The 25,970-nt window shown below is 43.1% G+C and overlaps 1 protein-coding gene and 1 pseudogene across 6 annotated transcripts; one reads left to right on the top strand and one right to left on the bottom strand.

The window, feature by feature from the left end:
* Positions 1–883: 883 nt before the first annotated feature.
* On the top strand, positions 884–2,746 carry LOC107969795 (uncharacterized; annotated as a pseudogene).
* Positions 2,747–5,557: 2,811 nt separating this feature from the next.
* On the bottom strand, positions 5,558–24,182 carry ZNF175 (zinc finger protein 175). Of its 6 annotated transcripts, XM_016936721.4 has the most exons (6): positions 23,888–24,144; positions 22,538–22,602; positions 21,887–22,138; positions 13,780–13,906; positions 13,415–13,510; positions 5,558–8,670 (listed from the first exon to the last, which is right to left on the bottom strand). In XM_016936721.4, the coding sequence occupies exons 3-6, from the start codon at positions 21,956–21,958 to the stop codon at positions 6,830–6,832; spliced, it is 2,136 nt and encodes a 711-aa protein (XP_016792210.1). In that variant the 5' UTR covers positions 21,959–22,138; positions 22,538–22,602; positions 23,888–24,144; the 3' UTR covers positions 5,558–6,829. The 6 variants fall into 6 exon arrangements, with proteins under 6 accessions (XP_016792210.1, XP_016792211.1, XP_063656895.1 ...); XM_016936722.4 differs by lacking the exon at positions 22,538–22,602 and having other exon boundaries at positions 24,139–24,182; XM_063800825.1 differs by lacking the exon at positions 22,538–22,602 and having other exon boundaries at positions 13,693–13,906; positions 24,139–24,171.
* Between the last annotated feature and the right edge of the window lie 1,788 nt (positions 24,183–25,970).

Raw genomic sequence — 25,970 nt, 5'->3', positions numbered from 1 at the left:
ATGGAGACAGTGGAAGTGGAGAGAAGTGGTTAGATTCTGGGCCTCTTCTGGAGATAGAGACGATGAGATTCACACAAGATTTGGTTGCGGGAGGGAAGCGGATGAGAGAAACAGAACACTGGCGACCATTCCAAGATTTTGGCTTGAGCACTTGGATGGACAGTTAGTGGGGAGGAGGCAGAAAGATTGTGAGAGGAGCAGGTTTAGGACAGGGAATCTGGGATTTCGTTTGGATGTGGTAGATTTGAGGTCCTTTGCTCTGTAAGGTCTTTCCTGAACCCTGGGCTGGGTCTAGCACCTCCTCTGGGTTCCCACAGCCTCCTGAGCACCCCCTGGGCCAGCCCTGACCACTCTGTGTTGTAACCCGGACAGAGGAGGGTGCGCTTGCACTGCACCCAGGTTGAAGGGCGAGAGCGAGAAGGTGTCAGGCTGGGCCGCAGAATCCAAAGCGGGTCAGCAGGTACAACAGCTGCTTAGAGCACTCCCACCCGGAGAGAGGGATTGAGAGATCACGGAAAAGGGTGCCATCTTTCCAGGGACGCCTACCAGAACGCGGGGGAGAGAAATACAGAGACCCTCAACTCCGCCACGTCATCGCGACAAAGGGCCAGGACCGGCCGGCCGCGGGATGGGCGCTCACCTGGGCAGAACTGGAGCTGGAAGGGCCAACCTCCAAGGAAACGAGGAGCGGGCGGAAGGACTACGACTCCCGGAAGGCTTTGGGCCCATCCGCCTACGACTCCCAGGTGCCCCTGCGTTGCGTCGCCCTGAAACACTAGCGGCTCTCGGACAAACTGGGCCTACAGTTCCCAGAGATCCTCGCGGCAGCACTGCGCATTCTGCGCACGCCTCGCAGAGTGTACTAGGCCGGTCCGGCCCGCTTCCCGTCTGCGCCTGCGCAAGCACAATAGCCGTGCCAGAATTCTCTGCCAGCTGCTGTGCACTGCTGTCAGTGCAAAGATGGGATGGACTTTTTTTTCAGATTTTCTGCTGTTGTGGGAGTATGGCAAGAGTTTGAGGGGGCGGAGAAAGAGATTGGGAATGTGAAAAGGGAAGATAGCACCTGCGCTAAGCACATTCCTAGGATTGGGCCGCGTCTCGGGGATGCAGAGTGGGCTCTTCGGCGCGCCCGGCAGCCATGGGAGTGGACGCCTGCCCAGGCCGAAGGGCAAGGACTTGCGGGGTGGGGTCTCTGTGTATGCGCGGAGCTGAAAGGGAGCGTTTTGCAGATCTCCACGCGTGCGCAACTCTCGGGACGTGGACGCGGTGAACAGTTACGCACAATCGTCTTTCTGACACAAACACACCCTGCCAGGTGGAAGCCAGGATGGAGGGCAGGTGAGACCCGTAAGGCAAGATCCCAAAACCAAGGAACGGAGCACTCTCCCCGCTTGCTCCCCAGATCCAAGCCCTCCACTTCCTTCCAATGCCCCCCTTCCCGAAACTGCTCCCTCCTGTATATTCTGAGATCTTATCACTATTCCCGTGAGGCCCTTGATAAGGAGGATTGAGAGTGAAGGGTGATGGGAGACACGCCCTGGGCGTCTTCTGTCCACCTCAAGGATTGAACTTTGGTAACTGGAACTCATTCATTTGTTAATCTGTGTGCTAGGCCCTTTGACCCGCTGGCCAGATGCACCGGGACACAGGTGTATTCAGCCTGGTCCAGAGATAAGGATGATAAATCTTAATGTGAAGGTATCAGATGTTAAGGGCTGCAGGAGCCCAGAGGTTACAAGTGCTGCAAGCCAGAACATGGGGAAACAACAGCAATTAAGCCGTTAGCTTGTGCCTTGGAGGGGTGTTTGCCCTGCACCCCACTCACTACCTGAAGATAAATGGCTTCTCCAACGTGTAGTGGGGTTGGGATGATGAGGATGACATCACTGCCAGGTGGGAGGCAGGAGCTGCAGGTCCTGACATGATGAGGCAGGTATGGGCCGCCCTGGACTGAGGGGGACATGGGCTACCCTGGACTGGAGGGCTGGGCTGTGGCATGGGAACCCTGTCAGAGACAGGTGTTTGGCCTCCATGCCTTCCTGTGTCTCTGGAAGGGTGAAACTAAGCGGGATGCTCCTCTCCCAGCCCCACCTGCTTTTCAGATGCTACCATATGCTGGAAGGGGAAGACCCTGGCCACAAGCAGAGGCCCTGGAGGTGAATCAGTGTTGGAAGTGGGGTGGTTGGTTCTGGGTCCTCCCTGAGGCTCACATGGCTGCCCCTCCCCATCCTCCAGGCCTCGCCTTCTGTCCCGGATCCACCAATCCTCCGATCCCTGGATCCTCTGATGATGGCATCAACTGTCTGGGCTACAGGTTGCTCTCCAAAGAGTGGCTGCCCCTCTACACCAACCTCACTGTGGACATAACTTCCAAGCCTCAGGAGACCCAGTGCCAAGCTGAGGGGTATCTTATCTGGAAGCCAGAAAGAGCCCCTGAGGCCAAGGTCAGAGGGAAGCCCTCCCGCTCACCCCACCTGGTTTCTTATTAGAGTTTATTTTATCTCCTTTCTGCCATCCCTAATTCCTTCCTTCCATCTGTCCATCCATCTTCTTTCCCCTCCCTCCCTTCCTCCCTTCTCCTTCTCCTCCCCCCAACACCTGCTTCTTTTCTCTTTCTTTCAACTATGTCCAGAAGGTCCTTCTTAACAAACACTAATTAGTACAGGGAAAGGTCTCTTTAAGTGAATGCATTTAAAATAGGGAGTCCACCTTTGTGGTAAATAGTGTGCACGAGGTGAGTCTGGATCAGGACTTCACACTTGATAACGGAATTCAACTTCTCAAAATACCTTTATTTCAGATTTAATGAAATCCCATGTTTGTTGAATCATTAAGAACGAGCATTTGTGTTGTACTCATGGTGGACAGCCACCATGCTAATGCTTGACTTTACATAATTAACCATGTAATCTGCAAAGGAGCCACAAGGCGAGATAATATTATTCCCATTGTGCCGCTGGAGAAATTAAGGCAGAGAGGTTAAGTTGCTTGCCACCAAACTAGCGAGGGGCAGAGCTGGGATGTGTAGCATCCAGGTAGGTTGGCTCCAGAGCCCATGAGCCTAACTGCTACTGTGCCCAACCTTTGTGCTAATCCCCACAACAGTCAAAGGATGGATCAAGTACTGGTTTTGGGGGTGGGGGCACGGGACTCTGGGCAGTATGTTTTCTGATCACATGACATGACAGTAGGGCATTCTTCATTTCACCATGGCTTTCACTGCCCAACAATAAAAAGGTCATGGGCACTTTGGGAGGCCGAGGGGGGTGGATCACGAGGTCAGGAGATCAAGATCATCCTGGCTAACATGGTGAAACCCCGTCTCTACTAAAAATACAAAAAATTAGCCAGGCGTGGTGGCGGGCGCCTGTAGTCCCAGCTACTCGGGAGGCTGAGGCAGGAGAATGGCATGAACCCGGGAGGCAGAGCTTGCAGTGAGCCGAGATCGTGCCACTGCACTCCAGAGCCTGGGCGACAGAGCAAGCCTCCATCTCACACACACACAAAAAAAGGTCATGGGGAGGTAAAGTAGTACAATGGTTAAGAGTTAAAACACTGGCATCAGATAGCTTGGTTCAAATCCAGGCTTTTCTTGGTCCTAGATTTTCGGTCTTGAGTTTACGTCAAATTCTCTAAGCCTGTTTCCTCATCTCTAAAATGGGGTTTATGAGGTTAGATTATTTCCTGCAATGGCTGTGAGGAATAAACGAGTTAGTTCATACAAGCTGCCTAGAATAGCAGCTTCTCCCTCTGGAAACTCAAAACTCTTGACCTCTCATCTCATGATGAGGCCATTGGACTAACATTTATTCATCTCTTAGTTCTCTGAGCCAACAGATCTTTTCACAGATCTGTGAGCATGCCCTCATGTGACTGAAAACTTTAGATAGCTCCCTGGGACCCATCAATTCCAAAGCTAATCACCCAACCAAACTCCAGATTCCTCCGTCTATTATCCCACAGGCATTGAGTACAGACTGGCTTGTCCCAGCGCTTGGTACTGAGAGGAAAGAAAAAAATAATATGAGACAGAGGCTGGGAGGGAGGTGAGCACTCTAGACAGAGGGGGTTGGGGGGTAGGGAGGAAACAAAGGTGTTAAAGACAACAGGCCCTGGAAGTGGCACGAGGTCAGAGGTGTGGGATGGCCAGGAAACGAACAGCTTTCTGGAAGTGGGGAGGAAGGGCTTGCCCTGAGGGGGACAGTAAGGGAGGGCCACGTGAGGAGTGAACATGTAGCTGGAGATGAGGACCCCAGAGTGATCCCCCCAGGTGATGCTTAGGAACAGGGAAAGCCCAGATCTGAGAAAGGAGGCACATCCTGAGGGGTCTTTGGAACCAGTGTATCTACACTGTGGGCTCAAGTTTTTAACACACCTGTCCTAGGGCCCTGCCACCTTCCTCCCTGAAACTGAATAGGGTGCCACTCCCAGGACCCAGGTGCACACTATTTCCCCCCTCACCACCATGGAGAGGCCTCTGTGGCCTTTCCACCCCACACCAGTCATGTCTACGGCCGGCCAGCCCTTGTACCTGGACTCCCCAGGTGAGACTCTTCCACCTTTCTCAGGAGGTGGGACATGGTCACTGATACTACGCCCCTGGACAGGGAGAGGCCAGTGAGACACAGAACAGATTTGCTCTCCAGGGCCCAGCACAGGCTCCTGCATGTGAAGTTACCTTGTTTTAGACACAGCCTCAGGTCTGTGCTGGTTCCTGACCAGCTGTGTGGGCCCCTATCAACCTTGAAGGGGTATGGAGACTAAAGCCATGGGTGCCCATCTCTAACACCCTTCTGGAAAAGACTTCCAGCTGACAGAAATCTCCCACCACAGTCCCACACCCAGCACAAGGGAACCAGGCAGGCTCAGGGATACGAGGCCCGCTAAAATTCATCAGCACTTGGTCTGTCCATGCAGTTCCAAGGGTTTAACACACACACACTTCTCACACCAAATGCATGGGGGTAGGGTACTATCATCATCTCCCTTTTGTAGATGAGAAAACCAGAATAGATGAGACCAAATAACTTGCTCAGCAGATGCAGAGGGTAGAGAGTGGAGCCAGGAATCAAATGCAGGAAGCTGGCTCCTGGGCCTGTGCACTTTAAAGATTATGCTGGTCTGTTTCTCAGAAGTATTGATAACAGTTCCCTCTCCGTTTTTTAGCAAAAAATGTGTGTGGGGAGGAAATAAGTAATCAAAACTGTGGGAATGGCTAAATAAATTATGGCAGGTCAACCTCATAGAATACACGTGTGTACAATCCATCATGGATTGTAGAATGAAAAAAATACCATCCACACACGTAAGAGATCTGAGTTTTATAAATCAATGAAAGAGTACTTACACAGGTATATGATGATGAACATAGTAATATGTGTGTATGTGTGTGTGTTTGTGTGTGTATCATGTGCTGGCAAACATTTTCTGTAAAGAGCCAGAGAGTAAATATTTTCAGTTTCCAGCTTGGGGGCTATTTGATCTCCGCCAAAACTACTCAATTCTGCCAGTGCAGCACATAAGAAGCCCAGACAATACATGTCCAAATGAACATGGCTGTGTTCCAATAAAACTTTATTTTAAAAAAACAGTTGGGAGGCCATATTTGGCCAATGGCCACAGTTTGTTGACTCCTGGTGTGTATGTTTAGGGGCCTGTGTAAAAATATGAACGAGACTAATGGTTGGCACTAATTATGGAGAGGCTCACTATAGATGGTGGAGATGGAAAGGGGGGGCAAGCTGAGCTAATCCTAAAAGAAGAGAAAATCTGTAATATAAAGATCAGTAAACATTATAGAATCTCATTTATGCATTTACCAAAAATGCACATTCATGTGTATGTATAATAAAGGAGTTAATCATTGTTGATACAACCTCATTATATAAATATTCAATAGGGAATAATTTTTATAAAAACAATTAGATTAGATTCTCTTAAAAAATAACTCATCTACTTACATCTCCTGCTATGCAGTGAATTCTGCAGCAAACCCCACTGCACTGAGGGCATACATACATACATACGCATACATACACATATGCTGACCAGACCATATACGTATGTCTGCATATGCATATATATACAAACATAGATACAGAAATATACGTACATACAGGTTGGGTATTCCTAATCTGAAAACCCAAAATCTGAAACTTTTTTGAACTCTAACATAACGCTCAAAGGAAATGCTAATTGGAGCATTTAATCTTGGATTTTCAGATTAGGGATACTCAACCAATAAATATAATGCAAATATTCCAAAATCTGTAAGTATCTGAAATCCAAAACACTTCTGATCCCAGGCATTTTGGAGAAGGGATACTCAACCTGTATATAATAATATGCTTATATATTATATATATGCTTATATACATAAGGCACACACACACAGATAAAATATTGTCCTATCATGACTCTGTTGGCACTTTAAAAATATTGATATCCCACAATAAACAGGGTTATCATTGATATAATTTCCCACACATTTTACTATAAATAATCGAGTAACAACCTGTCTTGTACCATTCTTTACAGAAAGGCTTTTCTCAATGCATTAGTCAGGGTTTCTTCCCGGGGAGAAAATTTATAATCCTTAATGAGGCCAGTACTCAGAAGGACATTTCTGCTTACTCTTTTCTCTGTAATTGCCCTCACTAAAATAAAGCATGACTTTTTTGTCATGTGTTCACACATGCAGTGCATCCCTAGAGTTTTTCTGAAGCATGAATTCAATAACCTATAATTAGACCTGATTCTGAGAAGATTTTCTCTTCTTCAAGAAACTCGGAGTATATTTCATTTATGAATATGCTGATGCACTAGGAATTCATTGCTTGGTAAGGCCTTTCACAGAATAACTGCATTTGTAAGATTTGTCTCTGGTATGAGTTGTTTGGTGTTTATTGAAGTTTGACCTGTTGTTGAAGGCCTTTCCACATGCAGAACACACATAAGGTCTTTCTCCTGTGTGAATTCGCTGATGCACCTTGAGTTGTGGTTTCTTACTGAACGATTTCCCACAGTCAAGGCATTCATAGGGTTTCTCTCCCATGTGAGTTCTTTGATGGGTAATCAACTCTGATTTCTGGACAAAAGCCTTCCCACATTTGTAACAGACAAAAGGCCTCTCTCTAGTGTGAGTTATTTGATGTTTATGGAAATTTGACCTGCCGTTGAAGGCCTTCCCACATTCAGTGCACACATAGGGTTTCTCACCCGTGTGAATTCGCTGATGCTCTTTGAATTGAGACTTAGAAGTGAAGGCTTTCCCACACTCACTGCATTTGTAAGGCTTCTCTCCGGTGTGAATTCTCTGATGCATGCTGAGTATTGACTTCTGGTTGAAGGCTTTCCCACATTCACTGCATACATGGTGTCTTTCTCCAGTATGAATTTTCTGGTGTATATTCAGGTGTGACTTTTGGGTGAAGGTTTTTCCACAGTCACTGCATTCATAAGGTTTCTCCCCTGTATGAATTCGATGATGTATATCAAGCTGTGACTTGGAAATGAAGGATTTCCCACAGTTGTGGCACTGATAAGGTTTTTCTCCTGTGTGGCTTCTTTGATGGACAATCAGGTGTGCCTTCTGGATGAAGGCCTGCCCGCATTCAATACACACATAGGACTTCTGCCCTGAGTGGATTCTCTGGTGCAAGCTGAGTGTTGACTTCTGGGTAAAGGCTTTCCCACATTCACTGCATGCATACTGTCTCTCACCAGTATGAATTTTCTGATGTATAATGAGGGTTGAGTTTTGGGAGAAGCCTTTGCCACATTCACTGCATTCATAGAGTTTTTCTCTACTGTGAGTTCTCTGATGTCTGAAGAGAGATAACATCTGGAAAAAGGCTTTTCCACAGTCATGGCATTTATAGGGCTTCTTTCTAGTGTGTGTTTTCTGGTGCGTAACCAATTCTGATCTCCGAATAAAGACCTTCCCACATTCCTTGCATATACAGGGTATATCACCTGTATGATCTGTCAGATATACACTGAGTTTTAGTTGTGGCATGAAGGCTTTTCCACATTTGCCACATTCATGGAGGTTTCCTACACTATGAATTCTCTGTTGGGCAAAGAGGTGTGACTTCTGGGTGAAGTTCCCCCCACATTCAGAACATCCATCTGGTTTCTTCTGAGTATGAATTTGATGTTGCGTGAGTGACTGTTTATGGCCACAGACTTTTCTACACTGGTTACCTTTGCAAAATGTCTCTCCTGTATGAATATTCTTGCTGCAGGCATCGGAAGAGCTATGGCTGAATAGCTGACCAGACCCAACAACGTCATCAAGCTGTTCTGTGTCATTGCTTTCATTCTGACCGTTCACTTCTAGGTTCAGCTTCAAACTTTTTGTAAATAAGCAACATTTCTGAGGTTGTTTCTGTGAAGAAGCAAAGTGGGGCCTCGTGTGAATCATTTCCCCAGGGTCCTTATATTCACAATTGCTTTCTGTGTTCAATGTTTTCTTGTTGAAGAAAGCACTGTGACTCATGGGTTGAATTTGATTTTGCTCATCTTTCTTTGTGCGGTCAGCATCCAGCCTCAGTTCTTCTAAAATGGAACACCACGAACCATCTCTTGTGAACTCACCTACCATATCCTTTTGAAATGAAGCTTTCTTAGAAATCTCCTTTTGTGGGATTTCAAGCCCAAACTCCCTTTCTAAAAGGAGAAAGAGAAGATGAAATAGACACAATGAACAGGAAACAGGAGAAACTGTATGAAGCTGATTGACACTGAACACAAGGAAATTGCTGAGTCATGTAATAATGGTGCTAATGATGCTGACAATGAGCAGAAACACAGAGCCCCTATCATATGATGAGCACTTATCTACATAGCACTTAGCACGTGCCAGGCAGTGGCCTACATGGTGCACACATACTCTAATCTGCATAATAACCTCAGGAGGTAGCGATGATGGGTGTTCCTGTTTTACAAAGAAAAGGAAGCACATAATGGTTATGTAATTGGCCAAGATCACTTTGCTAATCTGTGGGGATTAGATTTCAACAACCTGAGGACACTTATGCAAGTGGTCTAGACACCCAGATCTAGTAGGATGAGTAGGGGATAAAACAGACAAGTGTTGCAGGACAACATCTGTGGGCAGCCAAGGCTTGAAGGAGGGGGCTCAGTGTGTAGGTCTTCATTAACTTTCAGAGATGAATCCTCACCAATCTGCCTGCTTTATCTTACTTGTTAGAAACAATGCCAAGTCCATCAGCCCTGTATATCCTTCTGAAAACTATTAAAGCTTCACCTATCTTGACATGGCCAACCAGTGAAAGAATGACTATGCCTCAACTCTCCTATGCCTCAACTCTCCATGAAGCTACAATTTTTTTTTCTTGAACTTAGGAATATACCCATATCCCCAGAAATATATTCTAAAAGACTGGACAAGCAAGCTGTTCCCCAGAATTTGTTTCACCCTTGTTCCATTGAAATTAATTGTTCTTTGTTAGAACTTTTGGCTTTATGCTATCAAATATGCCTTTTTTAGTTTAGTTTTTTGTTTTATTTTGTTTTTTTGCCAAGAATAAGAGTCCCTGATCATCTTGTGCACTTTACTAGTATACTGCACAAAACACAGCAGGTTCTCAATAAAAATAATAGTTACTAAATTTTACTATTACTTTTTCTACCAGATTTTAATACTGAGTATGAACATCACATGTAGTTTCTTTTCGCTTTCAGTCACTTAAACTGTATCCCAGACTCTTGTACTATCAAAAAAACTCAATCATCTTTCATTCTTTTTTTTAAAAAAGGACACTTTTAATCTTTATTGTTAACTTTTTCTTATTGTAGCAAAAGTGCATAATATTACATTTACCATCTTGCCCATTTTGTATTGTACAGTTCAGTCGTGCTACCTGTATTCACCCTGTTGTGCAATGGATCTCCAAAACTTTTACATCTTGCAAAACTGAAATGCTGTGTCCATTAAACAATTTCCCTTTTCCCCCGTCCCTCATTCTCTGGCAGCCACAATCTTATTCTGTCTCTATGAATTGACTACTTAAAGTACCTCATATAGGTAGAATGATACATTTGGATTTTTTGTGTCTGGCTTATTCACTTAGCATCATGATAAGATTCATCCACACTGCAACATGTTTCATAATTCCTCTTCCTTTTTAAGGCTGAATAATATTTCATTGTATGTATAGACCACATTTTGTTTACCAATTCATTGGTCAATGGACAATTCCACTTTTTGGATATTGTGAATAGTGCTGCTATGAACAAGAGTGTACAAACAGCTGTTTGGGTCCTTGCTTTCAATTCTTGTGGGTATCTACCCAGAAGTGGAGTTGCTGGATCATATGGTAATTTTATGTTTAATTTTTGAGAAATCATCATCCTGTTTTCCACAGGACTACACCATTTTACATTCCCACTAGTAATACACAAGGATTCCAGTTTCTCTGTATCCTTGCCAACACTTGTTATTCTGTTTTTTTAATCGTAGCCATTCTAATGGATGTAAAGGGATATCACCCAGTGGTTTTGATTTGCATTTCCCACATAATTAGTGAAGTTGAGCATTTTTTCCTATTATTGGCCACTTGTATATCATCTTTGAAGACATGTCTATTCACATCCTTTTCCCACTTATTAAAACAGGTTGTTTTCTATTTCATTTTTCACTCTTAAATAGCAATTTTACCCATATACAGGTGGTCATTTATTCTGGCAATCTTCCACTGTGTCCCCAGGCAGCGATCTGAAACATTTTTAACTTCTCACTTTATTCAGGTCATAAAAATCTTGCTGAACCTGGTAACACTTAAATTACTGCCCAAAATGTTCAATGTAAACTATCAGAACTGTACTGAAAAGCTTTTCCACAACTCTCCAACACAGCCTAACAATGTCGATTGCAAAAAAGAAGTCCAATTTATTCTCAAATCCAAGCACACTCTCATGTCCTCTATTCCCATTAAGCTTGCTTCATCTGCTTCTTTGTTTCAATTCAAAATGGCTTCTTGAACCAGTTATAGGTACTGTGCCCTTAAAATTAATTCCAAATGTCACTCCACCTCTAGGCTGACATCATTTTTTCTGAACTTCACCAGCATTTGCTATCCATGCTTCCCATGTTGATACACTTACTTTTTGAGTAGCCTTCCATGAAATAGACATGATTGATGCACAAAGGCTAATACTTTTAACATTTAATGCCATTGTCCTCTCCATCCAAATACAATCTCCGTTCTTTTGAATTTATCTCAGCAAATATTTAAAGCATCCTTTTAAAATACTGTGAAATATTCTTTTCTGCCCATTTTCAGAAAATCAGTATTTTCTGTATCCTAAATACAAAAATCCTAATCCTATATCTTAAATACAATGGTTTCCTCATGCTAAACATTGATATAATGAAGATTAAGAAAGTACAAAGTAATCAGCAGACTGTATGCAAAGTGAATCATTCTATGGAGTAGACATTAAACAACATACAAAAACAATGGAGCAGAGCATGAGTGATGAAAACTATTCAGGTATATTTTTAAATTGGAAATATGTGGCCATGAGGACAATGTCACTGAAAAGAATTTGTTAATCCTACACAGTAGGAAATAACTGCCTGTTTTTATCATATCTACTGAGGAAAAAAGAAACAAAATAGCCATGTTTGGGGTCATAAAATCTGTCAGTATCTTGACTAAACTCAAAAACCTGAAATCAACATATCTCACTGGGAACAAAATTGTCTAAATATAAGAAAATGGTGATCTAGTTTGTTGTAATACCACTGGGATTAAGAAAAAGGGTCACCTTTTTCTTAATTAAAAAAAAGAAAAACTGGTAAGAATTCCAAAGTAATAAATTAAATTAGAGGACTGTGTTTCTGAGCCCAGAAACAGAAAAATCTCACAAAATTTATCAGGTGAGAATTCCTTATTTGGATGATGATGATTCCAATTTCTGATCTCCCAAAATTAAGGAAGTGAGTCATCTCATGGGAACTGTCCTCCATGGAGCTAAGTAAGGTAGCAGAACACAGTTTAAGCACAGGGACTAGAGGTATTGATATATAAATCGTTAGAATAAAAATATGAGGACTAAAAGTTCAGAATGGATGGGTCCTTTAAGTCAATTCCTGTGTGAAAAGATGCCCATAGCCGGGCACGGTGGCTCACGCCTGTAATCTCAGCACTTTGGGAGGCCAAGGCAGGCGGAACACCTGAGGTCGGGAGTTCGAGACCAGCCTGACCAACAAGGAGAAACCCCGTCTCTACTAGAAATACAAAATTAGCCGGGCATGGTGGTGCATGCCTGTAATCACAGCTACTTGGGAGGCTGAGGCAGGAGAATCGCTCAAACCCGGGAGGCAGAGGTTGCGGTGAGCCAAGATCATGCCATTGCACTCCAGCCTGGGCAACAAGAGTGAAACTCTGCCTCAAAAAAAAGAAAAGATGCCCATATGGAAGAACAGGGCCCCAAGCTAGAGGTGCCACAACTGGGAGGAAAAGAAGACAGCAGATCCAGCAAAGAAAAGAAAATAAATAAAATTAGGGGAAAAAAAACAGGAAAAAAAAGGCAGAAAACTCCATGGATGTAAAGAGATAAGCGATAAGAAAATGCAACAGACAAATGAAAAAGCCAATCAGATAAAAGATAAGATGAGAGGCTCTCACCATTCAGTTATTAGAAAAATAACACTTAAGCAATGAAACAGGCCGGGCGCGGTGGCTCACGTCTATAATTCCAGCACTTTGGGAGGCCGAGGTGGGCAGATCACAAGGTCAGGAGATCGAGACCATCCTGGCTAACACGGTGAAACCCTGTCTCTACTAAAAATACAAAAAATTAGTCGAGTGTGGTGGCGGGTGCCTGTAGTCCCAGCTACTCGGGAGGCTGAGGCAGGAGAATCACTTGAACCCAGGAGGCAGAGGTTGCAGTGAGCCAAGATCGTGCCACTGCACCCCAGCCTAGGTGACAGAGTGAGACTCTGTCTCAAAAAAACCAAAACCAAAAATAAAAAAAAATGAAACAGCCCTTTCACCCATCAGTAGGGCTATAAATTCACCAATTTTGTTAATGCCAAGTGTTAGCAAGCAAGATGTGCAAATGCAAATCCTTGTGCACTGCACATGGGGAGTGTGAACTGGTGCAGCCCATCAGAAGAGCAATATGGTTGATTTAGTCAAGTATACTTATCCCCAGGACCAGGCAATCCCATTCCTGAGGATTCGCCAATGGAAAATTCTTAAGGCAGCCCCTATAGGACATTTGGAATTTATAGCACATTTACAGTGTTTGATGTAGAAACTGGGAGTAGGAGGCAATCTATGGGCCATCACTGGGGGAATGGAGGGAATAGAAAAGTATGGTAGACTGGTAATGGTTCCCTGCAAAGATATCTACATTTGCCCGGGTACAACTTACTCACCTTGACACCTCTGATGTGAGACTTCAGCCTCCTCCACACGTGGCTCCTTTTCTTTTGGCATTCTGAAGATGACCTCTGGGTTGGGAATGTGATACCCTGTTAATTAGAAAGGATACTGGATTTGGGTGTAGCTTCTTCAGTTTTAGAGGCCATTCAATGAAGCTTTACACTGGCTCATTAGAAAAGTCAACATTTTCCACTGGGCACAAAATAATACTAGAAGGTGCCCAAAAGAAACAAACAATCCAGGACAAACCGATAAAAGAGTCATGACATACTTTGATATCCCAGTGCGTTCTGCAATGAGGAGGAAGGAAATCTCCTCAATAGGATCCAGCCAAGATTCCCAGGTCAGTTGTGCTCACCCACTGAGAAGAGGTGGCTATAGAGCTCCAGCATCACATCCCGGTACAGGCATCTCTGGGCAGGGTCCAGTTGCTGCCACTCCTCCCTGCTGAAGTCCACGGTCACGTCCTCAAATGACACTGATGCCTGTAACAGTGTACCCCAGCTCACTGTGAATTAGGTCATCATTGGCGAGTGGGGATGGCACATATAGGAGGAACACGCTTTTAATGATTTTCACCACGATCCATCACAGAGGCTTCCCACCAAACACCTATTTCACATTTTTAGGGATTTAAAAAAAATTAAGAGAAATATCCTCCATCCACTGTACACCTACATTCATTCATTCATTTTTTTTTTTTTCAAAAATAAGGCCAGAAATGGGTTCCCTCTAAGTCCTCTAGCTAATTTAGGAATAACCAGCATGATGTTGACGAAGCAACTACATGTGAGGCTGTAGTTGAGCTGGGTTCTGGTGCTCAACACAGAATTACATAAGCTTCTACTGTTGCAGCAACTCAGAGACTTGGAAGACATGTAAATACAAAAGCTCAACTACAGGGTTAAAAAGGGAACATGGTAGAAATATATGCAGAGGACACTGTTGGGGAAGGGCAAATTAGGGAAAGGCAAATTCTACCTACGAGTAGAAGGTAATGCTACTTAGAGTTGGTGAAGCTTACACTGGAAGTAAGAACTTTGATGCAGGATGTGTGAAGGAAATCATTTTCCAGAAAAGAGCATGAATAAAACTAGAGAGGTAGGAAAACACTGTGAATTCAGGGAGAAGCAGACAGCTCTGTGTAAGATAAGAGGCGACTATGTCATGTTTGGAAGGTGGTTACCATCCAAGCTCCAAAGAAGTGGGCTGGTGCCTGAATATATAATGGGTATGGATTATTTATTTTAATGAACAGACTGCCATTTCAGGATTTTAAGTGCAGGGAAGAGATATGATCATATAATATTTCAACAAGATGATCTCTCCTGTAAGAACCAATATTAGGTTAATGAAAGGACTGATGATGGAAAGATCTTCCTTACAGAAGTACTGCAGATGATAAATGCAGCCTGAAGGACAAAACAAAAATGTCACTGTTACTGATCACCAACGACTGCTAAAACCATATGAAAGACTGAGGGGGTCTTTATAATGGAGGAGTAGGCTGACAATATCTGAACCCAATCATCAATTTTATCACAAGGAGAGAGATAACCAGATATTAAAGTGCACCTAATATGATACAAAATAAAAAAAATAAAAGTAGAGAGGTAGGAAAATACGTGGTGTGCAAACTATTAAGTATCATTTCCAAAAACAAAGAAATCCAAGTGGACTCTGATCAAGCCTCTAGAGGAGAGCCATCCAATGGAAATAAAACATGAACCGTGAATGTGAGCCACACATATAACTTAAAATTGTCTAGTAGCCATGTTTAAAAGACAGATAAAATCAATTTAATGATATTTTTACTTAATCCATTATATTCAAAACATTATCATTTCTATATGTAATATTTTAATATTACATATATTAAAATATTCTATATTCTATATATTGAATAGTCTATATTCAATATTTTAAAAATCGAGATGAGATGCTTTACATTCTGTTTTCATACTAAGTTTTCAGAAGTCAGCATATATTTTATACTTCAAGCACATCTCAGGGTGAACCAGCCGCATTCAAGTGCTCAATAGCTACATGTGGTGAGTGGCCACCATACTGGACAGCACAGGTCTACATTTAAATACCAGTTCAGAACAGATGTTGGGCATATACCCAGGGGTGGAATTCTGGGTCATGGGAAAAACATGCTCGCCTTTAGTAGAAAATTAGAAATCATTTTCCAAATTGGTTGTACCAATTTATATGCTCACCAGCAGCACACAAAATCCTTCTGGTTGCTCTGTATCCTCACCTACATTTGGTATTATCAGTGTTGGTAACTGTATGCATTTTGGTACAGGCATGGGAGTTACACTGGCAATTCCCAGATGACTAATGAAGCTGAGCATCTTCCCATGTTTACCAGCCTATTCAAGCAAGTCTCTTCTTCAGTTTTCTACTGGGTTAAAAAACACTTTTCCTTAAAAAAAAAAATTTTTTTTTGGGAGATAGAATCTCACTCTGTTGCCCAAGCTGGATTGCAGTGGCATGAGCATGGCTCACTGCAGCCTCTGCCTCTCAGACTCAAGCGATCCTCCTGCCTCAGCTTCCCAAGTAGCTGGGACCACAGGCGTGCACTACCATGTCCAGCTATTTTTTTTTTTTTTTGAGATGGAGTCTACTCTGTCACTAAGGCTGGAGTGCACTGGCACGCTCTCGGCTCACTGCAGCCTCTGACTCCTGGGTTCAAGCGATTCTCCTGCCTCAGCCTCCCAAGTAGCTGGGATTACAGGTGCCTGCCAACACGCCTGGCTAATTTTTGTATTTTCAGTAGACACGGGGTTTCATTATATTGGCCAGGCTGGTCTTAAACTCCTGGCCTCAAGTGATCGGCCCATCTCTGCCTCCCAAAGTTCTGAGATTACAGGTGTGAGTCACCACACCCAGCCTTAATTTTTGTATTTTTTGTAGAGATGGGGTTTCACCATGTTGCCCATGCTGGTCTCAAACTCATGAGCTCACACGATCCACCCACCTTGGCCTCCCAAAGTTTTGGGATTACAGGTGTTAGCCACTGCACGTGGCCATTTCTGTGTTTCTGAAGGAGTATCTCATTGTCCTGTAAACCTCTCAGGTCTTTTGTTTTTGTTTTTTGAGACAGGATGTCACTCTGTCACCCAGGATGGAATGCAGTGGTGCAATCACAGCTCACTGCAGCCTCGACCTCCGGGCTCAAGTGATTCTCCCATGTCAGCCTCCTGAGTAGCTGGGATCACAGGCACACACCACCACACCTAGCTAATTTTTCTATTTTTTGTAAAGATGGGGTCTCCCTATGATGCTCAGGATCGTCTCAAACTCCTGGGCTCAAGCAATCCTCCCATCTTGGCCTCCCAATGTGCTGGGGTTATAGGCATAAGCCACCACGCCCAGCCGTCCTCAACGTTTTATAGGAACCTTTTGTCAGCTGTATGTGTAACAAGAATCTTTTCCCATTCTGGGGCTTGCTTCTCTTTTTTTTTGAGATGGAGTTTCACTCTTGTTGCCCAGGCTGGAATGCAATGGCATGATCTTGGATCACTGCAACCTCCACCTCCCGGGTTCAGGCGATTCTCCTGCCTCAGCCTCCCAAGTAGCTGGAATTACAGGCACCCGCCACCATGCCTGGCTAATTTTTTGTATTTTTTTAGTAGAGATGGGGTTGCACCATGTTGGCCAGGCTGGTCTCAAACTCCTGACCTCGTGATCAGCCCGCCTCGGCCTCCCAAAGTGCTGGGATTACAGGCGTGAGCCACTGCATCCGGCCTCGTTTTTTAAAATGAAGTAATTAACTTAAAAGTGACGAAAGTAGTTAACTTTGGAAGAAAATGGTAGTGTTTGGGAGGTAAAGGCAGATGACTAACTATAATTACCTATGTGGAAGAAACCTGGACAAATCAGGGACGAAAGAGAGAGGGGTATGCCAGGTGCGGTGGCTCACGCCTGTAATCCCAGCACTTTGGGAGGCCAAGGCGGGCGGATCACGAGGTCGGGAGATTGAGACCATCCTGGCTAACACGGTGAAACCCCATCTCTACTAAAAATACAAAAAATTAGCTTGGTGTGGTGGCAGGCGCCTGTAGTCCCAGCTACTCGGGAGGCTGAAGCAGGAGAATGGCGTGAACCCAGGAGGCGGAGCTTGCAGTGAGCCGAGATCGCGCCACTGCACTCCAGCCTGGGCGGCAGAGCGAGACTCCGTCTCAAAAAAAAAAAAAAAAAAAAAAAGAGAGAGAAAGGAGTATTTTGTAAAAAAATTACTTTTCATGATGTTTTAATTTGTGAATGCTGTGTATTATCTATTCATAAAATTACATTTTAAAATATCTCAAATATCCTTAGGTAAGATAGTTCAATCATTAAACAAAAACATCATGTCATTAAAAGGAGTATTCATATCTAAAAGCTCTTAAAAATTTTTTAAGGCAGTAATGATTATTGGAGGGTTAGAAAATAAAGTTGAGAAATTCTTCCAGAAACAGGGTCCAAAACCAAAGAAATAGAAAATGACAGAGCAGAAAAACCCTTTTAAATGGAGACTAACAGCTTAAAAATAAGAGTTTCAGGATTTGAGAGCAGAGAGACTATATGTGTGTGGTAAGGAAGTAGTATATGGGGTGTTTTAGGAAGAACAAAATGATTTCCAACCTATGAACCCAGGCAAAGATCAACTTAGTGTGAGAGTAAATCAAGTCATTTTCCGTGACATCTTTCTATTAAATATGCAAATATATGATCTTTGCTTTTTGGCATGACATTTTCATATCATTCATTTTCATATCATTTCACTTTCATGTCACGCTCATATATGTAAACCTCTCAGGTCTTTTGTTTTCGTTTTTGTTTTTTGAGACAGGATGTCACTCTGTCACCCAGGATGGAGTGCAGTGGTGCCATCACAGCTCACTGCAGCCTCAACCTCCTGGGTCAAGTGATTCTCCTATTCTTAAGGTTAGTCTCCATTATCTGAACAGACATATTCAGATAAGTTCTCACAGGATTTACTGCCGTGTACCGTCTCCAAGAACTCCTAGGGGATGCACTTTCACGAAATGAGAGTAATGGTAAACCGTGGAAGAGAAAGCCAAAGGATTCAAGACACAAGGAACTGGACACTTGACAGAGAAAAACAGAATTCCCAGGTGACGGTGAACACAGCCACCATGAGAAGACAGCGTGAGGCACCAGGAGAACAGCCAGGTCCAATCGCATCAAGACAAAAAAGCAATAGGAAAGGTTTCCTCAAGGAGATGGCATTGACAGCCCCAACCCTCAAGCAAACTGCCTGCCTTCAATCCCAGGCTGGCTGCTTGCTGACTATGTAAACTTGAGCCACTTATTTCATTCTGTGCCTCAGTCTTCTTGTCTGTAAAGTGGGGATAATGGCAGCAGTACCTCACAAAGTTATGAGGATTAAAACTGTTCCTGAAGGCCGGGTGTGGTGGCTCATGCCTGTAATCCCAGCACTTTGGGAGGCCGAGGCTGGCGGATCACCTGAAGTCAGGAGTTTGAGACCAGCCTGCCCAACATGGTGAAACCCTGTTTCTACTAAAAATATAAAAATTAGCCAGGCGTGGTGGCAAGTGCCTGTAATCCCAGCTACTCAGGAGAGTGAGGCAGGAGAATCGCTTGAACCCAGGAGGCGGAGGTTGCAGTGAGCCAAGATCGCACCATTGCACTCCAGCCTGGGAGACAAGAGCGAAACTCTGTCTCAAAAAAAAAAAAAAAAAAAACTGTCCCTGAAATAGCGAGGGTCTGCAATTACCTAGTAACAAATTCAATTTATGAAGACAGTGTGTACACACTTGGAGAAAATGGTATAATACATTAACATGTATATAGGCAAGTAAATAATCCATAAAATTGTGTGCTCCAGGGAAAAACCATAAGTTATGCAGGCAAAGAGTTATCACGGTGTCTATACAGGCAGCTCTGAATATAGTTTACATAGTCATAATCACAAACAAGGAAGATTGACCGGATCAGAATCTGAACCAGTTCTAGAGAAGGATGGGCAAGGAAAGCAGGTTTTGGGGGTGAAAGTATGAGGAAGCGGGTAAAAGCAAACCTTTTAATGACATGTTTCTTAATTAATTAACGTGTTAATCAGCAATCCAAGAGGCAGCAATATAAGCATGTCACTAAAAGATTAGGAAGTAAATGCCAAAATAATTAGCTAAAAATGTAAAATGTGATTGCCTGGGAGGAGCTGGAACTTTGGTAAAAATATAGCAAGTGACAGCCCTTTTAAAAGGTTACAGGCTTCACAAAACCATCTGATCCTCTTTCCTATGTTCAAATAAAACTAAAACCTACTTTCAAAGGAAAAAGTAACAAAAAGTATTTACAAACATATGCAAAAAGTACCTTAGGTTATTACTGTGTAAGAACTCTCTTGGGACACTGAGGCGGGCGGATCACGAGGTCAGGAGATCAAGACCATCTTGGCTAACATGGTGAAACCTCACCTCTACTAAAAATACAAAAAAATTAGCCAGCGGTGCTGTCGGGTGCCTGTAGTCCCAGCTATTCAGGAGGCTAAGGCAGGAGAACGGCGTTAACCCAGGAGGTGCAGCTTGCAGTGAGCAGAGATTGCGCCACTGCACTCCAGCCTGCGCTTCAGAGAGAGACTCTGTCTCAAAAAAAAAAAAAAAAAAAAAAAAAAACTCTAAAAATCCAGAGGCTAAACCAAACCAAAATATAAATCAAAAGGTAAGAAAAAGTAACTCACTAAAGACAAGTAATTGACCAATAAAATTATGAAAAAAAATCCTGTTTGTAAACAAAGTAATGCAAATTAAAACACTATACTATCTTACATTAGAAAAGATAAAAATAACAAAATAAAAATAGTACTGTCCAGAGCAGAGGGAAATACACACCACAAAGAGAAGATAATGTGCATGGTACTGGGATATACTCTGACATGAATTCAGACACTGATGGAAAATCTGAATTAGCGACAGCAGTATTGATTCAAATGATAAACTGGAAATCAGGTCAAGCAGAAAAAAAATTTCATTGTTAAAAAAGGAAAAAAGCTTATATTGAACATGTGTTCCAAAACGCTAAACTTGAAGATGTTCTGAACACGCAAGTTGACCAACATCAATGCAAGTGAGAGAAACGTTTGTGCATCTGCACTGCTGTCACAAAGACTTAGACAATTTCATGTTTTAAACTTGTTTTGTTTTGAGACAGGGTCTCACTCTATTGCCCAGGCTGGAGTGTAGTGTCATGATTGCAGCTCACTGCAACCTTGACCTCCTCAAGCTCAGGTGATCCTCCCACGTCAACGTACTCAGTAGCTGGGACTACAGGTGCATGCCACCACACCTGGCTAATTTTTGTATTTTTGTAGAGTCTCGCCATGTTGCCCAGGCTGGTCTCCAACTCCTGGGCTCAAGTGATCCGCCCGCCTCGGCCTCCCAAAGTGCTGGGATTATAGGCATGAGCCACTGTACCCCACCTAAACTTGTACGTTTCAATTTTTCTTTTAAGAACGACTTTTAAATATTTGGGGTATTTACAATTTTGAAAATGATTTATATGTGCAATTTATTTTGTGTTAATGCTCCCTTCTTTTAATACTTTCTATTATCAAATGTTTCTAGCAGGTTGAGATGATTTTAACAGGTTACTGAAATATATAATCTTCTCACAATATATTGGTTCAGGATAGTAACACACATATTTATTATACTTTTTTTTAAAAAACAGAACATCTCTGTAAATTTGATTATAAACCCATCACAGAACAATAGTGCACTGTTTACTATTATAGTCACATACTATTTAAAGACTTGTAAATAAAGCATCAAGAGATACACAGAATAATTTAGGATTTCAGGAAATCTTGACTATACCAAGAATTCTGATTTCTTGTTACCAAATCCTGACTATTTCTATCTGTGGGCAATCTGGAAACACTGTTTTCCAGCATTTTTTATTCACCTTTTTAAACAGGAAAAAGTGTTTAAAAGCCTCTTCACATGGTCCTTAAAAGCCTCTTCTCACTCTACCTCTCTGTGACTATTTAAATTACAAAGGAAGGAGATTTTGCCGTACCTTATGAGAACAGAGGAAAAACGGGCCAATCCCCATGGACCAAGCAAGGAATTTGGTGGGGGGGACCACTTGAAATTCTTCAAAGACCCAATGGTGGATGAAGGAGCAGAACCAGTGCTTAGCAGGAAAGAGTCAGCTTTTCCATCCTATGACTGGGGCTTCTGATCAGACCAGGGACTACAGTTTCTTCTTTCTTGACCCAAGGCCAACCCTCTACTATCCTCTTTTATCAGCCAGTTCATGGTTTCCTCTAGAACACAGATAGCCTATGAATGTGGAAACATCAGCCTCTGTGGTCCTCGCTTGACAGGAGGCTCAAGACTAACTCAGGAGCAGCGAGCCCAGACCTGCTGCATCCTGTGTCTGCCCTCACGTTCTGGAGAACTGTCCCCAGGGCTGCCCCTGCTTACCTCGCAAGATCCATCCTGCTTCTCTGGACCCAGGACCTGAGGCTTCTGGGATAAATTCACATCAGCAGGCATCTCCACTCCGGGCTTCTACTCTTGGTCTCTCTTGCTGACAACTCCACTTTTCCCAGGAGCCAGAAGCTGGATAGGTGTTTGGATTTTCCAACCAGGGACACTGTGGAGAGTCGTGCTGGGCTATGAAGAGAGATCCTGCAGCCTCAATGATGTGGCCTGACCTGGGGGTTCTGCAGAAGCCTTGGAAAAGCAATGAGTACATGGTCACTCATTCAACATTCACTCCACAAATATTTCCTGAGGGCACTGAGGTGAAGTCACTGTGTCAGACATTGGAGTAGACAAAGTTCAGAAAGCCCAATTCTAGTTATTAGTCAGGGTTAAAAATAAAGACTGAGTCTGGACTAAATGATGAATTCATTGCAGCTTTGCCACCTTTTCACTGTGAGAATATGAAAATATTACTTTAGTTGTAGTTTCCAAAATGAAAATGCAGGTATTTATCACAGGTGTTGGGAAACTTAACCAAGATGAAGCTTGTCAAGTCCTCAGTGCCTGCCTGGCACGTGATAAATATGAATTAAAAAAAAGAAAGTTGTCAATTTAATTGTCAGCTAAATATCATGGGCATTATCATACCCATTTTGAGGATGAGGATAATGAGGCTGTGTGCTGTTACATAATTTGCCTGAAGGTTACTCAGTCTGTAAATGGAAAAACAGGGAATCAGCCCCACATCTGCCTTGTTCTAAACTGTACACTGTCTCCACTATCTCATGTACCCATACGTGGCCAGCTTCCAGAAACACCATTTCCTCTTCCTGTTGCCTTCATAGAACTCAGGCCGGGAGGTGGCTCTGTCTGGTGTACCTATTCTGAGCTTCTGGACTTTTCAGTCCCCATCCATAATACACCACACACAGACCAGCCTCTTCTGACTAGCGCTAAAACTTAAAATCACTGTCCCAATCCCCACCTTGACACAGAAAATTTGCAGACATGCATCAGGGCCTCCAGTTACCATTTCTTGCCTGTCCACAATAAGTTGCCCCCACCGCACCTGAATGCAATCACTGACAGGACTGACTTTCAGAAATCCCCAATGAATGGACTACAGGGCTGCCAGAAAGTTCCAAAATGCCTCCCAGCCACTGACATGGCACAGGCTTCTGAAATCATTACTGCCCTGATAGCCAAGAAATGTTTCCCAGCGAGCACAATTTTCTGGTTTCCATAAAACGACAAATAATCCCCAACATAGGGGTCCAAATGAAATGCCCCAATAGGAAACCATCATCGATGTGCTCAACTGTCAATTACTGATCCTTACCATGTCCAAGGGACCCAAGAAGAGGCCGACACTGACCCACCCACCAATCCCTGAAGGACCCCAACACTCACTGCCTAGAAAGCAATGCAGTCACCCTCACAAATCCCCATCATTGACCCCCTACGCCTCCAGTCAACTGGCTGCCATAGGCTACCTCTGGCAACCCCACTCTACTGATTCCTATAGGTTGCCCATCACTGGTCCCCTGAGAGTGTTACAGTGTGATCCTCAAAGTCCTCCAACCTCTGAAGCTCTTGGCTGCCAATCAATCACTGACTCCCCTAGTCCCACGGACAGTGAATCCCTTCCCTGAAGGTCCTCCAGCACCATCCGCAAAGGCGCTCTTAAGATGCACGTTCACTGTCCTCAAGTTAGCAAGTTTCGTGGACCAATATAAAATCCGATATTAAAGTACACTTGGAATTTAAGTCACAAAACTACTACAAGCAGAAAATAAGCAAGAAAAGAGGGAAAATTAACCGGCTAATTATCCAACTAAAATTAGCAAACGCCACTTACCCTACAGCACCCATCACCCACCCCAGAAACCCCCCATCGCTCAGCCAAAACAAGCCCGTCACTCACCCCACAGCCTCGTCTTCAGCCGAGAAATCCCTTTATCACGCACCCCCACCCCCAACAAGCCCCTCATCACTCACCCAAAGCCAGCCGCCCCTTCCTGACCCTACAGAACCCCCACTGCTAATATTCCCAATCACTTCAGCGTCCAGTAAGCGACATAGGCTTAGATCCACTTAACAACAGAAGCTAAATGGCCGCTCTAGGCCACTTCCGGTTTGGGTTACATTCCCGTTAGGATTTCTGTAGGCGCTGTTGAACCGCGCGCATGCCCACTAACACTTTTGAAGCTACACTCCGCCAACAGTTATCATGGCGTATAACGGCGTACCTTTATTCCGCGGTTCATTCAACTTCAGAAACTTGGTCGGGAGGACGGCATGGCCGCACCCATACGGATTATGATATCGGAGGCCGCCATCGTCAAAGGGCTTTTATTCCGTACAGCCAAGGATAAATGGAATGTCACAGAGTAAAAGTCTTGGGTCCTACATTAGCAGGGGACCTATTCAATACTTGTGTATATATATTTCTAGGAGAAACTGACATGTATTCTGAAAAATACTTTTTCTCTATATTTTCCCCTCTGATTTAAAGACTTTTTTTCCCTGAATTGCTGAACAACTCACTGTCTTTAATAGCACTTTTGAAAATGTTATCTTTCTGAGAAATTGTATCTTTGTTATCCTTACACCATTGCTCTCTATACCTGGATGAACCTATTGATGAAGTAACCTACCAAGCGACCACCTGAAGAGAGAATTTAGGGCTCTTGGGACACTTCATTTAAAGAGAGGCAAATGAAAAAAATATAATCAAGTTAAAGGAAAAAAACACAATTACTGAGATCAATGTCAGCCAGCCCAACTGGGCAGAATTTTCAGGAAGAGGTTGTTCAATCAAATAAACAAAAATATATTCTAGAAGGTGAGTAATAGCAATCATAAAATTAAAAAAATGGCTGATTATGGGAAATAGGAGGCAGGGCTGAGTGAGGATCTGAAGGTGAAGATCTGAAATGATCCTTCTTTTTAAAAAAATAGTCATTTAAATATATTGCTTTCGTAGTTTGTGCCATTTTGTAGTTATCGATTTTACATTCTGTGTTCACAGCTTCTGCCACCCCATCTCTGCACTTAAAGCCACCATATTACTTTTAGTTACTTTATACCTCATTTTTAGTCAATTTGAATAATAAAATAAGACTGCTTAGCCAATGAAGCATTTTTTTGAACATGGTTTCCCAGGAATAGTTGAGCTTTCACATTAGTATCTGAACCTAACTTTGTTACATGAAGCATGAAACCTGCTTTTATTTTAAAACATCAATTATATATTTACTGTAAGCAAATAGTGTAAAATCAATAAAAACACTTCTCTTTACTATGTGAGAAAGTGTGACATTTTGTTTGAGTTACTAAGAAATTCCCCGGACTTAGAACTTTTGAATTTTCTCCACTTATAAATCTGAGACTATTCTTTACTGTGTCATAGGTTTTACCCTACGGCTTTGGTACATTTTATTTAAAAAAAGGAAAACGCAGAGAGTGAAAATTGAGATAGAAGTAGGAGACTTTAAGTACAACAGCGCCGCATGTGTATGTCCAGGGCAAGTGAAGGCATCCCTCCACTGGGACATCTGTATATCTGTAGGATGAGGGGTAACTGCACCCTCATACTCTTAGTGGGGCAGGCATACCCTAAGGTGACACCTACTGAGTCACACCTTGTGCAAATCCATCCCTTTGAGTGCAAACGGAACCTGAGATTTGCTTCTTACCAACAGAATATGGCAAAAGTTATGGGACTTATCTCTATTATTAGATTATGATATTAAAATCCATGGGAACTTGAACATCATCTGCAAATACTGGAAATATTTCTCAGTTTCTAATTTTTACATTTCTTGCTTATTTTTCTGGTTTTACCTTGTTGGCTATAACCTCTTTAATAATGTCAAGTAACAGTGGTGACAGTGGGCATCCTTGTCTTGTTCCTGATTCAAATGAGAATGCTCCTGAATTTTCCTTATTTAGGGTGAGAGTTGGTGTTTTAATAGTTATCTTTTATCATATGCATGGTAAGTCTAGTTGCTCCACTGCCTTATCAATACTTAGTATTGTTAGTCTTTTTAATTTAATATGTTTTAGTGAGTATCTCATA

This window comes from Pan troglodytes, chromosome 20, assembly GCF_028858775.2.
Source record: "Pan troglodytes isolate AG18354 chromosome 20, NHGRI_mPanTro3-v2.0_pri, whole genome shotgun sequence".
Lineage (NCBI taxonomy): Eukaryota > Metazoa > Chordata > Mammalia > Primates > Hominidae > Pan > Pan troglodytes.
This window is presented reverse-complemented; position numbering and strand designations above follow the sequence as displayed.